At 40.1% G+C, this 17,322-nt stretch overlaps 1 protein-coding gene across 1 annotated transcript; it reads left to right on the forward strand.

Annotated features, from left to right (window-relative positions):
* The first annotated feature begins 1,927 nt into the window (after positions 1–1,927).
* Positions 1,928–15,744, forward strand: colgalt1b (collagen beta(1-O)galactosyltransferase 1b). Its single transcript, XM_052126816.1, has 12 exons — positions 1,928–2,373; positions 7,960–8,070; positions 8,220–8,337; positions 10,420–10,554; positions 10,647–10,851; positions 11,990–12,109; positions 12,204–12,280; positions 12,492–12,598; positions 12,732–12,864; positions 13,095–13,222; positions 13,357–13,563; positions 13,977–15,744. The coding sequence occupies exons 1-12, from the start codon at positions 2,168–2,170 to the stop codon at positions 14,242–14,244; spliced, it is 1,815 nt and encodes a 604-aa protein (XP_051982776.1). The 5' UTR covers positions 1,928–2,167; the 3' UTR covers positions 14,245–15,744.
* Positions 15,745–17,322: the final 1,578 nt, after the last annotated feature.

Genomic DNA, 17,322 nt, shown 5'->3' on the forward strand with positions numbered 1-17,322 from the left:
AGGGTGTGCTAACAAGGCTAGCATACAAGTACGTGAACGCAGACGCACCTTAATTGCTACAAAAGCTCGATTTCACGCGTTGTTGCATTATGAAATGTGTTAGCACTAAACTCAACCCAACACAAGTATGCGCTGCATTCTCAGCATTGCCACAACGGGTGCTAGAGCGGATTTTCCTTTTTCAATCAACAACTGTCATGGCGGAATCGCGCTGCAATTTGAGTTTATATACGACTATAAAATATATACGATATATAAAAATATATACGACTTTTTGTCCTCAGTCCATTCAAACAAACTTGTTTTTTCTCCACGTCTCTCCCCACCCCTCAACTATTGACATCCGGGCTGCATCCGAAAACGTAGGCTGCTGACTTACTGCCTAATCGGTTAATGGCTTAACTGACAGCTCTTAAGGAAACGGGTCTCCGAACCCTTTGAATAGCACCTTATTTTCATCCTGCCTCCGTATGGCCTCAGAAAGCAGCATTTACCTGGTTTCAGACGCAGCACCAGTTTCGTGGTCACCTAAAATATATATTGCCCTCTTGTGGTCCGAGTTTGTAACTGCCAGAGCAACGCAAGAGCGCATGTAATGTATGTAAAACGGGACCACGTGTTGGTCAAGCGCTCACGTCTGCGTACTTGCGTGAAGTATGTTTCAGCCTAAAGGCTACACATTGTTGCCAACTTAGCGACTTTGTCACTATTTTTAGCGACTTTTCCGACCCCTTTAGCAACATTTTTTCAAAAAAGTGACTAGCGACAAATCTAGCGACTTTTTGGACAAACCTGAGCAACTTTCCAAATTCCAAATATCGCCAGTATTGCAAGCGTGAGGTCTTACTTCCCCGCTGCGTCTGCTCTGTTCAGTGAGCGGCTGAGAGGAGCAGCACATTCCGTTGACTGCACGCCAGCGGACATAGACATGAATGAGCAGCGCATGTGCAGGCTGTGTTAGCAGGGACCAATCAGTGATCACATAGCAGCTGCCTTCTCCATGGTTTTAATTCAAAACATTTAATTTGACCATTTTTTCTTAGCATGCGCTTATATTCACTACTAATCAGAGTTTTAGTTCATTCCGGTTCGGTTTCTGAACTCTCCGACTTCAGATCGTATATTTACAGACTCTATACATTTTACTTATCCAAACACAACAATAAACCTTCTTCAAACTCATAAACATGTAACGTTAGCTAAGTTCCGTTCCGTTGTCTAACAGAAAATATGTAATTGAGAACCGTTTTACTGGACATTCGGCTATATACTTATATAAAAACAGTATGAGCACGGTTTAGGGGAGATAACCGTTATTATAAACTGAAGTAGGCTACAGTACCGACAAATTAGGCAGAATGCAAATACGACGCGATGACGTCATTAATATGCTAATGACGCATGACGTCATCTGGCGACATTTAGCTACTTTTCGAGCAGGCTTTAGCTACTTTCCATTGAAAATAGTTGGCAACACTGAGTGCACCTCTTGAGGCCAGTGGGGTTTACACACTGCACAGCACATACCAGCTGGCTACTGTTACAATTGTACAGGCTTTATGTTATTTGTGGGGCGAAAACAGGTTTCTGTGAGGTTTAAGGGATAAACAATAGCCTATAATTAACCTGATATATGAAAATCTATGAAATGCCCTTACACACATGAAACAACCATGTGTGTGTGAGTGTGTGTGTGTCTGTTTATGTGCGAGTGTATGTATGCGTGCGTGCGTGCGTGCGTGCGTGAGTGTGTGTGTGTGTGTGTGTGTGTGAGTTACGCCCACGGAACTTTCTAGCACTTTTTAACCGGACGCAGATGCCTCTCTTAAAGGGGCGGACGCCAAATTAAAGGCGCACGCACTAGATTGGGGGTTTTCACTCATAATTCTTACAGACTCTGTACAATTTAATTACCATATATTATAAACTTTCTCTATCATTTACTAAATGCTTGAGAGCAGGGTATTTATAGCTGTACCACGAACTGTATAAAGACTTTCTCTTTTTAGGAAGAAAACCTTCCCTTTAATCCTCATTCTTCGACCACCAAGAATCTCTTCCTCTTTATGTCGGTTGGCAATAAACCTCGAACGGACGCGTCGCCGCTGCTGCTTCGCTTATCTGCCTAATCTTCATCTTTCCGCAAAGTGTCTCTTTTTCTACGGTCATGCATCTGTTGTTTCTCTTTCTCCTGCTGCTCTGGACCGGTCCGGCTTGCGGTTATTTCCCGGAGGAGCGCTGGAGCCCGGAGTCCGCTCTGCTCGCGCCGCGGGTGCTGCTCGCGCTGGTGTGCCGCAACTCCGCGCACTCTTTGCCGCACGTCCTCGGTGCCATCGACCGCCTCGAATACCCCAAAGACCGCATGGCCATGTGGTGAGTTCTGCCTGGGCATCATAATTGTGTTGTACTTTATTTAATATAATTCGCAGTACGCATCCAAAAGTCGCAATTGCTTGAACAGATGTTTTGCGTATTAACTCTTGTGCGTCAATTTAATAGTTACTAACAGGTTCTTGGAGGACAAAAATGTCCCCGGATTTTCCACTTTCACTGAGTTAATTTTTTTAACCAACATCAGTCCTGATCATAACTACCAAATGTTCATTCATTTTCAAGATTTTAACCCTTTAAATGCCAGTTTGTTTATATAAAGCTACTGTTGCTTTACACACACACACACACACACACACACACACACACACACACACACACAAAATTGTATCTGCATCATGTGCAGGTACAGTAAACAGAGAATAGGGGAAAAGCTTGTATGCTCCATAGGATAAACATGAGAAAAATGGCGCCATCTGGTGGAAAATATTAAACATATCATTTTGAAGCCAGGGCTCCGGAATGAAAGATTGTGCATGTGTGGATTGAGGGTAAATGAGCGAGTTCAGACGTGCCCACTAGAGCAGACAGACACCCCTTCATGCCCCTCAATCAGCTCTTTCTGCCCCCTCTCATGTCAGTCCGATCGGCCAACGTGTCTTTGAACCCTGCTGCGTGCATGAAGCTGGATTTGTGATATGTAATCCAAGAGAACAGTGTTGTATGATTGGGATGAGAGTCCGTGAACATGGGTGATGAAAACATTCCCTTAGGCGTCAGTGAGGAATTCATTTAGTGAAATTCACTCGCAGAGAGACGCTGTGTTTCTTCACTTTGTGCCTTTATTAAATATGCACATTATAGACTACATCAGAATAGAAACACTCAAATAATACACAGAAGTTTTTATTATGTATTTCTTACAGTTAACTGTTAACTGCATTAATGTTCATTTTGGTACATTTCCGATTAAGTTCAAGTTTTCCTCATGGATTGCCATGCCGACATAAAATCCCTCAAAAGCTCCTTGGTATTGCTTTTATAAAACAGCGGCAATAGCAAAATGGTTAAAGACACACATTTTCTGTAGTCGTTTATGAATCATAATAAACTTAAAGCGTTCTTCTGCCAGTTACTAGTCATTATGGTGTTTAGAGTTTTTCTGAAATCCCCAAACCAAGACCAGAATTATTAATTGTAATTTCTAGAGCTTTTAAGCTACATCAACCAAATTTGGCACAGACCTTCAGACTGTTCTGACGTGTGTTTCTGTATCTTTTCTAACTTGTCAGAATAATGGTTTTCACACAGTGGGTGATCAAATATCAGAAAAAAACTAAAAGATTTACACTAACAGAATGTGCCCCTTAAAGGAATATTCCGGGTTCAATACAAGTTACAAGTCTGACATTAAGCATACATTTTAGTTTTTTAGTTTTTGGGAAAATGAGGGACGAGTCATAATTAACTTTTATGGTAATCAACTTTATTCTACAAATGCTGTCGATTGAGCTTAATTTATATGGAACCCAGAATATTCCTGTAATTAAAACGACAACTTTCAAAATGTAAACAAACACTCACATGGCCAGCCATATCATGGCTTTAGGCATCCATCCATCCATCCATCCTTCCATCCATTCCATCCATCCATCGAACATACGGGGTCCACTTTGAATCTGCTGTAGCTCTCAAGTTAGATAGCACAATGAGTTTGCCATCAAAGGTGATGTGATGTCTCATCGCACTGTATTAAATTCAGAAATTCACATTTTGGGTTCCACATAGGGAGTCATATGGGATTTGAACAATATGAGTACATGATGTTATAGTGAACAACACCTGTAGTTACTCTCCAAGGACACCAATGTGAACCTACTTCATTTATCCACTAAATATCACTACCACACCAGTTGATTAAAAGTAATCGCTAAAGTGGTTCTTAAAAGTGACATTCATTCTGAAAAACACACCAGCATTGTTTGTTTGCAGATAATGCTTGCTTGACTTTAATGCAATTAAATTCATACATGTGTAATTGTGTTTTAACACGTGGAGATTGTATCATCTGTGTCCAGTGCTGTTTAAAAGTGTTTAGTGGTGTTTGTGAAGTACAGCCAGAACTGAAGCGTTGCCATCTCTGTAGTTTGTAGTTAACTGAACCGCCAGGGTTTGTGTTGCTGCCACAAACTGACCAAAACTAAACCACGTGTGGTCCGAGATCCCAGAAGCCATTTGGGTGGATGCTGTACATACTGACCTCAATATTGTGTTCAGTACTGATCCAAGGCTACATAAAGCAACTTCTGAAGTACAACTTGGCAATTCTGTGCGTTCGCACACATTCACATCAAACTCTATATAATCTAAGGGCTCTTTTTAGAAATAAAATAGAAAGTGTATTAAATCAGCTGAGAGGTGCTGACCACTAACAAGTAGAACTCACACTGAGCAGTTTGAACAGTGTGTTCACACTTTTACATTTCTGCATTTGGCAGATGCTTTTATCCAAAGCGACTTACAGTGCACTTATTACAGGGACAATCCCCCCGGAGCAACCTGGAGTTAAGTGTCTTACTCAAGGACACAATGGTGGTGACTGTGGGGATCAAACCAGCAACCTTCTGAGTACCAATGTATTATACAGAGCACTTATTACAGGGACAATCCCCCGGATCAACCTGGAGTTAAGTGCCTTGCTCAAGGACACAATGGTGGTGACTGTGGGGATCGAACCAGCAACCTTCTGAGTACCAGTTATGTGCTTTAGCCCACTACGCCACCACCACTCCCTGCATACATCCGCTAAAATCTTTAACTTCCATATTTTGCCATAATATCAAATGCACTTTGCTTGTGGACATGTGATTGATTCCCACCTCGAGGTTGTGACCTCATAATGCGAGTGTATCTGTGCTGTGGTTTGACGGCGTGTCTTAATGACTGTAATTATCAAATGAGCATCTTCTCTGAGGACTCTCCATCAGTCAGACTCATTACAGATATGCTGTACATCACCCACAGCTTTGGGGATGAAAGGAGTGAATGGAATGTGCTGCAGGAATGTAAATTCAACATGACACTGTTTTTATAAACCTGTGTAAGATAAAGCGAGAGCACAGAAAACTGATGAATGAAGGCTGATAAGTGTTTGTTCTTCAACCTGATCGTTTTTCCCACATCGTGTTTCATGTTTAAACTTGTGTGAATAAAGCCACATTCAGAGGTGGTAAAAAACGAAGCCTACACAGTTCAATTTTTTTAATGAAATTTAACTGTGTAAATCTTAATAAGCTAAAATATGTATTTGACAACAGTGTGTCTATCAACATAAATGTTTTATAGTTTTAAAAAGTTTTATTAATGCAATTTTGTTAAGGATTACTCAATTCAGTTAGGTGGAAATGTTGTTCCATCAAATTGAGTTTTAGTAATCTTTAATATTTTTTTAATATTTTATTAATTGAATTTTGTTTAACATTACACAATTTAATTTGATAGAATTTTATGAGATAAATATTAAAAATGGGCTAAAATATTTATTTGATTGCAATGTGTCTGATATCAACAAACAGCACTTTTAACCTATTTTATATATTTTTGCATTTTCAATTTCATAACAAAATTCCATCAAATTAAATTGTGTAATGTTAATCAAAATTGAATTAATAAAACAAATAAATCAAATTTCTATTTAATTTTATTAAGGATTACTAAGGATTGAGAATTTGTTATACCCAAATTATTTGTAAACAAAAATATTTTTATTTCAGTTTCATAACAAAATTCCATCAAATTCAATGGTGACATTTTTAATTAAATTAACATAACTTGAAATATTTAGGATTTCATTTAATTAAAGATTTCTCAATTGAATTTGATGGAATTTTGTTAGGAAATTGAAATGCGTAAATCTTAAAAAAAACAATTTTGTGCACATCTGAAGCATTCAAATTTTTTATTTTGTTTTTTATTTTTACAGTTTTTGCAATTTATCAATCCGTATTACGCTCGCTCCGTATGTTTACATGCACTAGTTTGATTTCCATCAGACTAACACAATAATTCGTCTTTCTGTCACGTAAAGGCGATTGTAATGTTTTTTAAGTTGGACCAACAGACCTAGAACAGCTCCTGTATTTAACACGTCCTCGGCTGACGTCTTTCTTGCAATATTCAATAATGCATTGTGTCATGTATACTTGGACAGACAGATGATTGATTAGCTATAACTGGGCAAGTAAATGTACTGATTAACTGCAGAACCCAGATGGACTCTCCAGTAGTTGTATGATCTCAATAATCGCTTTTAATTTGTTTTGATTGATCATGTCAGCCTCAGGACAATCACCTGCATCTGATCTGCTGTGGAGGTGCACACCTGAACACACACTCACAGCACTGATTTTACAAGACCTGTGTGGTTTTGGTTTAATTTGGTAAATTGGCTTTACTTCTGTCAGCCAGCAGAACATGAAGCCTAAAGTACGGTTGACTATAGTGCATTCACAGATCCAAATCGACACATTTTCTAGTTCGGCAACACTTCTGCCTTCATACTGTAGTAGTGTGATGGAGGAATAATCTTTGTACTGTCATGTGTGTCACTTGGATCTAAAGAGAAAAAGTATCCCAGACTATATTTAAAATGCAATACTAGTTTAGTACTTGTTTACCAAATGTAGCCATAGTCCAATCTAGAGTACCGAATAAAAAAAACACCTATTGCTTCACAACCAGGGCAGATGGTATTTGTTACTTGTTTACTTGACACGAGTGGCACCATGAACTTTCAATAGGATATCTGGTGTTTGCTGCCTTACGACTGATCTCACGACAGGGATAAAAACGGCAACCTTCTAAACAATGAATGAATCTCGACATTCTCTGTGTGTGACAGAAGACTTAACGTCTACCAGCTGTCTGTCTCGCTGTCTGTCTCTCACACAGAGAAGATGAGTTGCATTTATCTGAAGGCCATTTAGGGAAAGTTAAATATGGGGTAATTCTACAGTGTTTAACATGGAAAAAGAAACTAGAAGATCAAAAACTCTGCCTTTGATTCATGCTCTGTCATGTGTTTCAGTCATGTGATCAGTCAGTCTTTAATAGTCTTGAAGATATTTTAAGGGGAAATGGTCCATTGTGTGTTGATTTAAGATTTATTTATTGTATCCCCTTTTCTCCCAATTTGGAACGCCCAGTTCCCACTACTTGGTAGGTCCTCGTGGTAGCGCGGTTACTCACCTCTATCCGGGTGGCGGAGGACGAGTCTCAGTTGCCTCCGCTTCTGAGACGGTCAATCCGCGCATCTGATCACGTGACTTGTTGTGCATGACACCGCGGAGACTCACAGCATGTGGAGGCTCATGCTACTCTCCACGATCCACACACAACTCACCACACGCCCATTGAGAGAACCGCTAATCACCACCACGAGGAGGTTACCCCATGTGACTCAACCCTCCCTAGCAACCGGGCCAATTTGGTTGCTTAGGAGACCTGGCTGGAGTCACTCAGCACACCCTGGATTCCAGGGGTGATAGTCAGCGTCAATACTCGCTGAGATACCCAGACCCTAAACTAATGTGTCTTTTATCATGCTAACCAACATCTGTTGTTCTTCAGGGTGGCAACAGATCATAATTCTGACAACACGACTGCGATTCTCCGAGAATGGCTGATAAACGTCCAGAACTTTTATCATTATGTGGAGTGGAGACCGCAAGAAGAGCCCAGGTGAGTCTGGCCTAAACCTCAATCTACACCCATAAATAAAACGATTTTGAAGGTCTTATTGTTTTTGTAGGTCATTTTACATTTGCATCTCCTTCTTCTGTATCTTATATCTCTGACTCTGTCTGTGCATCTTTCTGTGTGTGTATCAGTGTCTATAAAGATGAAAGTGGACCGAAGCACTGGGCTAATCTTCGGTACGAGCACGTGATGAAACTCCGTCAGGCAGCTCTTGAAACCGCACGTGAGATGTGGGCCGACTACTTCCTGGTACGTCTTATATAAATCCTGCTAGTCCTGTTTGACTCTGTGACTATAGTTTTAACATATTTCCCTGAACTTAAACCAGCTACCCTCATCTTTAGCTTTGAAATGCTGTTTACGATCAAATTTACTTCCCTAATGTGAAGTTTTTTGAGGAAAATCAGTTTCAGTGAGCAGAAAATTTTTAAATGGGACTTTCATTTATCCATGAGGAACTGATTCGATGGTATAAAGTGTCTCTATATGACATGTGGTTCAAACATAAGAGGAGTTGATTAGAGGTGAACTGTTGGGGATACCTATAACTAAGGTGGCGGAAAAGGCCGATAACCGATGAATCGTTTTGGTGCATAACGCTGGACTTTTAACTATAAACAAGCCCGAAACACACTGGGGACTTCTTGCTGATAACTGATAGTTCCAAAAAGCAACTATCAGCATGGATTAATCGTAAAAGCAATATATCGGTCTACATCAAGAATTAATGTCAACTGGAAAGTAAAGGAATTTCACTTTAAAGCCAATCAGAGGATTTCGTTTTTAGAGTCGCTCTGTCCTGCGGTGACTCATTGAAATACACACACACACACACACACACATATGGATATTAAATATACTGTATGTGTGTGAAGTTCATCTAAAGTTAGAAATACTGTTTAGTTCTGGAGGGGGATATTTAGGACTTTATTTCTGATATTCTGGTCTAGCAGTGGTTCTAGAGCTCTTTGATTAGCTCTTTCTTGTATTTATTTTATTATGTATTTATTTATATCATTCAGATAATTAAAATACAGTGCATTACATTAGTAACTGTACAGCATTGCTTGGGTAACACAAAAAGTGCCTTTCAGTGACCATATTTTGTTTATTTCCATATCATTGAACACAAACCTATAAGTCAGCAGTTCAGAGCAATCCATTTTGTAATTAAATTAATCAATCTGTCCAAGATAGATTTGTAATAAAAGCTTTTCTTAGGACAAATTTACACTGATGAGCCAAAACATTATGCCTAAACACGCTCTGCGTGCTGCCAAAATAGCTCCGATCCGGGGATGTATGGACTCTACAAGACCCCTGAAGGTGTCCTGTGTGTATCTGGCACCAAGACATCAGCAGCAGATCCTTCAAGTCCTGTAAGTTGTGAGGTGGAGCCGCCATGGATCGGACTTGTTGGTCGAGCACATCCCACAGATGTTCAGTTGGATTGAGATCTGAGGAATTTTGAGGCCAGGACAACACCTTGAACTCTTCATCATGTTCCTCAAACCATTCCTGGACAATGTGTGCAGTGTGGCATTATCCTGCTCAAGGAGGCCAATGCCATCAGGGAATACCATTGCCATGAAGGGGTGTATCTGGTCTGCAATGATGTTTAGGTAGGTGGCACATGTCAAATTGAAGTCCACATGAATGGCCGGACCCAGTGTTTCCCAGCAGAACTTTTTCGAAAGTATCACACTCCCTCCACCGACTTGTTGTCTTCGACGTGATGTAAAAGAAAGCAGGACTCTTCAGATCAGATGACCTTCTTCCACTGCTCCAAGGTCCAGTTCCGATGGTCATTGTAGGTGCTTTTGACGGTGGACGGGACATCATGGGCACTCTGACCGTTCTGCAGCTATGCACCCCTATACGCAGCAGGATGAGATGCACTATGTGTCGTGACACATTCCTCCTATAACCTTCATTAAAATGTTCTGTGACTTGTGCTTCAGTAGACCACCTTTCGGTTTGGGCCAGACAGGATAGTCTTCATTGCCATCGCGCATAGATGAGCCTTGGGCACCCAGACAGCAGTGGTGAGTATCTACCGACAGTGGTCTTAGGAGGGACAACCCACAAACAGCCGCAGATGTCTGGCCATAACAATTTGGTCCTTGTTAAAGTTGCTCAGGTCTTTACTCCTTTACGCTTTGTTTTATAAAATTAATCACACTGAATGAATGCGATAAATCGACACCCCTAGTCAAAATTAATTTGTGTTCCAAAGAAACAAAAGAACACCATACGGTTTTGGAACAATATGAGGGCGAGGCAAAAAACAACTATTGAACTATTCCTTAAAGTTTCTCTCTTTCTTTCTAGTTGGTGGACTGTGATAATTTACTGACGAATCGTGACGTTTTATGGAAGTTAATGAATGAGAACAAGACGATCGTTGCACCGATGCTGGAGTCCAGAGCAGCGTACTCCAACTTCTGGTGTGGAATGACATCACAGGTGTGTCCGAGAGACAGAAAGTGAACTGAAGATGAATATATACTCACAAAAGCTCTTATATCTTAGATGATGTTTGTTTGTTGTGTTTGAAGGGTTACTACAAGCGTACTCCAGCGTACATGCCCATCAGGCGGCAGGAGAAGAAGGGTTGTTTTGCTGTTCCAATGGTTCACTCCACCTTCCTGGTGGATCTGAGGAAGCAGGCCTCCCGTGAGCTCAACTTCCACCCCCCTCACCCCGACTACAGCTGGGCCTTCGATGACATCATCATATTCGCCTTCTCTGCGCGGATGGCAGGTGTGTCTCAACTGAGTATCTGTGCTGGATCCTGGTCATCATTTATTAATATCTGTGAAATGCCTCATATGTATATGTTGAAGTAAATATTTATTTTAGGTATTATGTTAAAAGTGTACGACAGAGAATTTCTCGTTTGAAATTAACAAAATAATTGGTGGGGAAATTTTGCGGGGATTTGGTTTTGATTTGGCAGGGAAATTTCAGGCTTATGTCAGTTGTCCTAGCATGTTTACTCCTTGTCCATAAAAAGAAAAAGACGGTCTGGTGGCAGATATGCTACTTGCTTGCTCAGATGACGTATTTTTCGGGTATACGACTTGTCGGACATTCCTTTTACTATTATTGACTCTTGGTGTAGCTACTCCGATCCGCTCTGATAGAATTAACACTGGCAAACATGAGGATGCCTCGAACCATCACATTCATTCACAAAAATGCACAAATGACGGAGAAAAAAAAATAATGTTCCGCTGCGAAAAACTTATGTTTCAGCCACAGATGTCAGTAGAGATCCCAGAATTCTGCTAAAAAACCAAGACATCACGCATTGAATTGGGCAGAACGCAGGTGTCCCCAGTTTTTTTTTACTTCACGCATCATCTAAACAATATCACACTCTGGGGCGAGACACCTGAAAAAACAGCTAGACGTGTTGCCACAGTCAAACCGCATGTTTACATAGGAAACAATTGGAAAAACGCCGTGGACAGACACAAAAATGCAAAAAATCCCCTTAGATTGTTCTTCATGTTGTAGTTCCTTACCTCTTCAACTCTACAGACTGCTGGTGGATATCTGAACTTTTTAAGAATACCATCAGATGCATTTAAGTTATGTAACATACAAAAATAAAGCCTGAAATCCACAGCATTGCAAATGAGCGCCACCTTGAGGCGATGTATAAACATGAGTATTTTCACACTGGACTTCAATAGGCAAGTGACGTATCAAATAAAAGCTCTGATTGTCAGGAATATAACTGTACAGTTTATTTTGTTGCCCTAACACTATAGTTGGAATGATTATCAAAAGAATCACGATTTTGATATTGACAGTTACAACAGATACAGTATAAATAAAACAAAAAAAGCACCTTTTTATGTGCTAAATGTTTATTTATTTAAACTTTCTTCAGATGTCCAGATGTACATCTGCAACATGGAGACTTATGGGTATTTTCCTGTACCCCTACGCTCCCATAATACCCTGCAGGACGAGGCGGACAGTTTTCTGCACTCGCAGCTTGAAGTGATGGGTGAGTCACATGACCAAACAGATCTGATTGTTTGCCCTGTACGTTCCCTTCCAGTTGCTCGTTGTTGATTATTGCATATGTGTTTTCTCTGCAGTACGTGGTCATCCATCAGAACCCTCTGTGTATCTTTCTCTGCCTCCTAAACGGCCTGATAAAATGGGTTTTGATGAGGTGAGAAGCACATCCACGGTTACTGTTAAATCGCATGAGATATTGTTGCTTGTTTCAGAGAATGTAGCGCATGTTCAATTAAGTTTATTCTTTTAGTTTAGTTCTAGTTTTGTAACATTGCTCGCTTGCAGTGTATTTGCACTTGCTTCTGTTGCCTTAATAAAATAACATATCATGTCATTATTTCTGAATGGGTTCGATCTGTGTTCAGGTGTTTATGATTAATCTGTTGAGACGTTCTGACCGGAGAGAGCGCATGTTGAGAACTCTATATGAACAAGAGATCACTTGCAAGATCATTGCTGCTGTGGATGGCAAGTATGTTAAACACTCGCACACACACGTGAACACGCTCTCAGCACATCAGCAAACAGACCTGCCCACAATCCCCCTCTCTCACCTCTTTGTTACCCTAATACACAGCTGACAAAACACGTGATGTGTCTCTCAGGGCGTTGAATACGAGTCAGATTGAGGCGATGGGTATCGAGATGATGCCTGGATACAGCGATCCGTATCATGGCAGGCCACTCACCAAAGGAGAGCTTGGCTGCTTCCTGTCTCATTTCAACATCTGGACGGAGGTGAGTGTGTGAAGATACTGGCAGATGTTCAGCGGCACACTTCTGATGTTCCCGCACAGACGGGGAAAAAAAGTACGGAAAAAAGCTTGATTTCATCAGTCAGAGCTGATCGAATGATCACTTCAGCAGGAGTATATACAATGGTCCAGTGATTTTTCAAAATGATATCATGTATCCTTTTAATCATGTTTCATTTGTATAATAAATAGTTTATAATGCATTATTTGTAGATTGTAGAACGTGGGCTGAAGATGTCTCTGCTGATTGAAGATGATCTGCGCTTTGAGGTTTTCTTCAAGCGACGCCTGCAGAATCTAATGCAGGAGATCCAGACGCAGGGGTTGGACTGGGATTTAATGTAAGAAAACACTCCTGAAATATCCCCATACACACCGCACACAATAGCACACTGGCTGGAGAGGTGCAGCGCAATCTCTGATGGCCAACATGAAGTTCAATTCTAACCCTGTTGTCTTTGTCGTATATGCTCAGTTATATCGGACGGAAGAGGATGCAGGTGGACCATCCTGAGAAGTCTGTACCCAAAATTCACAACCTTGTTGAAGCAGATTACTCTTACTGGACACTAGGATACATGATCTCATTACAAGGAGCACAGAAGCTTCTGAGAGCTGAACCTCTGAAGAGGATGCTGCCAGTGGACGAGTTCCTGCCTGTCATGTACAACAAACACCCGATGTGAGAGATCTATCTACCTATCGTTTGATCTATATGTCTATCGTTCGTTCGATCATTTGTTTGTTTGGGTGTTAAAGCTTTCTAATTTTCTATCATTCTTTTGTTTCTGTCGTTCTGTTTATCATTCATTTGTTCATTCTATCATTTGTGCGTTTAGCCTATTGTTCATTCTGTCATTCTACCCATTTATCACACTATCGTCTATCATTCTGTCTATTGTAATCTAGAAATACATTTGACTACCATTTTGCATGTCTGTTTTCTATTGTTCTATCTATCAATCTATTGTTCCAATAATGTTTAATTCTATCTATCAATCTACCTTTCTTTTTACCCATTGTATCTGCCCATCTGTCAAATATGCTATAATTCTATTGTTCTATCGTCATTAATTTATTGCCTTTCCTCTCCAGTGAGGAGTACATGTCTCACTTTGAGCGGCGAGATCTGCGGGCGTTCTCTGCCGAACCTCTGCTTGTGTACCCCACACATTACACAGGTGACCCGGGCTACATCAGCGACACCGAAACCTCCACCGTCTGGGATAATGAAACCGTGCGCACAGACTGGGATCGAGCACGCTCGGGAAAGAGCCTCGAGCAGGAAGAACTGAGTTCTGAGGCGCAGAACACTGACGTACTCCAGTCTTCGCTTGACAGCACGGCCCGAGATGAACTCTAGAACCGGTCGGCTAACACACTGTAATTCATCTACGCAAACCTTTTACAAGGACATCAACAAATATTTTTAATGGTGAAAAGGAATTTGTGAAGCGGAACCCTGCAAAAATCATATTTTTTTATTCGTTTTTTTACCAATTTACCTGTAAAAAAAAAAAAAAAAATCCAGATATCCTTTAAACAAGGTACATTTACTTGACGAGCAACTCTAGTTAAGATATTGAAGACCTTTCCTGATTTCACTGAATGTATTTTGAATATTAGTGTCTTTTATCTTGTAGACTGAAAGATTTTTTTAACACTTGTTTTTACTCGTTTATGCCTAAAAATCGGTGGTTTTATAGTCAAGATAGATTCTTTGAAAGCAAGTCTCAATATCTTAAGCATTGTTGCTTATCAGGTGAATTTGATGTTTAGCTGTTTGTACTGGTAACCATATAATTTGCAGTTTTAAATGCTAGATCTGAGACCAAAAAGAAGCAGGACTTTCGGTTTAGAACTGAAAGTGCAGATGCTTTAGCAAATAGAAGAGACCAAATCAACTAAGAGTAGAGAGAGAATGAACTGAGCAGGTAAGGTGGAGGTCGCACACCCCAGGTCCTGGAGAGCCCATTAGTTTAAAACGTATGGAGATTGTTTCTGAAAACATCACTCCATATCGGTTGCCATTTGTTCAACACTCCAAAAAAAAAAAAAAAGCCATACATTAGATGGGATATATTACCATAATACCCCTATTGAGACAGACTGTGAACTGATTTAGCTGAAATGCTTGATTGTCAAATGGGTGAAATAATGGTCAGTTCAGTCAATGTGAGGCTAGCTGTATTTTAAACTGATCTCATGGTCAAGTAGATATAGATTAGCATGATGCTCTGGTGAAATATACATGTACTTTTAACACTTTATTTTCCTTCATTGCCTCATTGAGAGCATAAAATAAGTGTTTTTGTGATCAGTATTGTGAGTATATACTCAATGTGTAAAGCTGTTTCTATTATATGTGAATCAAAGTAGAGTTGTGCCAAGATTAAGGTAGAAATCATCGAGATTTTCTCGTATCAGCATTAGGTCAGGTTTTATGTGATGTATGTTAGATAACCCTGCTTGCAGATGACTAATTTATTGCTTGTTCGGCTGAGAGTTTTAATCCTCATCATCAGTGTAAATACAGAACTGACGGGTCACTCTGTGTAATGATGTGAACGTCTGCCTTATTTGGCTTCTTTTACTTTTTCTTTCTTTTTTGCCTTAAGAGATTTATTTGGGAGAATGAAATGCTATTTAATGCAATCCTTTTTCTCTCTCAACGCTAGCAAAGAAATGCTTGTGAGGCAATCTAATGTCTACATTACACATGTTGTGCTAACTCAAGAAATGTAAGTGACTTACGGTTAGTTATGAGTAAACGTTGCTTTTATGGATCAATATTTACTCATTACATGTTTCCTGTGGCTAATATGTCTCCAAAATGTGCCTTTTATACCATTAAACTGGATTTACCGTACAAGAGAGAACTCCAATTTGTTTGTGTCTTGGAGAGGTTTGAGTTCCACAGAAGAACATCATCATAAATGATGGCTGAGTTTTCATTTTGGGGAGCCTTCCTTTAAAACTTGCATTCAGTCCCTCTCTGTTCAACTATCTCTCGATTAGAATGCTTCTTTGTGACAAACTCATTATCCTTACACAGAGAAGATCACGATTCATTTTCAAGAAGAAAATATCGATGTAATGTAAGTAAACGATTTGGCAGATGCTTGTATCATGTTCGATGAATCACCCCAAGACTCTTTAACTTATACTCTCCATTTTTCACTCATCCAAATGTAATAGGATTATGACTTTGGCTCTATAAAGATTATGAGGTCTGCTCGTGACATGCACTCAGATAAACAGCTTATCTCTGACTAGAATGCACATAAACCGTCTCACACTTCGACAGAATGATCGACGCTCTCTGGTGTTCGGATTTAACCATGTAAGAAACACGCGGGAAACGGTGAAGATGACAACAACACCATTGAGATCCAGAAAGTGAAGCTCATGGTCAGTTCACTTGTGATCTACACACTCTAGTCTGAGGGACAAGATACTTGAGGTGAGGTGTTTGGATCTGATGCGTCAAAAATTGGAAAATGTTTTCTGAAAAAATACTCCCTAGTTTATTCAGAACAAAATGTGGATAAAACTGATCTGCTGCATACACTGTAGCTCAAAGAATCCATTTATTTGCCAAACATGTAGAAAATGAAAAGAAGGTACAAATGAATGAGTGTAAGAGTAGATAATGTACACAAGATGTAATCAATATCACTCGTATTTGACATGCAGGTTCACAGAATGTCATTATTATTATAACTTAATTGAATAAAAGGTAATAATCAGCAATGTGCGTTCAAATATGTCCGTGCTAACCTCTTTGTAATAATGTATATCGACTTCGTATTTGTGCAGATAACCCTCAAAAAATCATTTGTAACCGTTTTGATGAGTTTAGATTTAACCATTGATGGACAACGCGGTCAACATCTCCGAACATAAATGCAGCAAAACCTTAAAGGACTGTGAAAACACATAAACCCCGGCGGCCGTTTGCGTTGGACATCTATGACAACTTCTTTGTGAACGCGGAAGTGTGAAAAGGGTCCATCAGAAGACTTTGAAGCGTTTCTTCAGCCCATATATGGGCAAAGGGAAGCTGAGAGCGTCAGTTTGAGAGCTGTCCATCTGTCACGTGAGCGCTAATTGCTACTGCTGCTTTTGACAACTAGCGCCGTAGCACCTGTTCAAAGTCAGTGTAACTGTTGGCTGACATCAAATTTTATATTTCATTTATAATCTCTGAAACTGAGACGCCATCCTACTCTATCTCTGATTATAATAGTCTCCAAGGATATTTGTGTGTGTGTGCGCGCGCACGCATGGGTTTAGAAAGTGGGGCGCGTCTAAAACAACAATGTTTCACGGAAGTTCTAGAATGGCTAAGATTGCTTACAGCACTTTTAAATGTAACACTGATCAAATTAATGCAGAAGAGCTTTTCCACCATCGGGCTGAACGGTCTCCAAAGCCAAGA

This window comes from Xyrauchen texanus, chromosome 5, assembly GCF_025860055.1.
Source record: "Xyrauchen texanus isolate HMW12.3.18 chromosome 5, RBS_HiC_50CHRs, whole genome shotgun sequence".
In the NCBI taxonomy this organism is placed as follows: domain Eukaryota; kingdom Metazoa; phylum Chordata; class Actinopteri; order Cypriniformes; family Catostomidae; genus Xyrauchen; species Xyrauchen texanus.

What these genes read in the sequence shown, in the direction of transcription:
- colgalt1b (XM_052126816.1), top strand. Translation starts at nt 2,168, where the DNA reads ATGCATCTGTTGTTTCTCTTTCTCCTGCTGCTCTGGACCGGTCCGGCT. An exon ending in CTTCTCTGCGCGGATGGCAG is followed by an intron (nt 10,852 to 11,989) that starts GTGTGTCTCAAC and finishes AACTTTCTTCAG; the next exon opens with ATGTCCAGATGTACATCTGC. An exon ending in ATTTCAACATCTGGACGGAG is followed by an intron (nt 12,865 to 13,094) that starts GTGAGTGTGTGA and finishes CATTATTTGTAG; the next exon opens with ATTGTAGAACGTGGGCTGAA.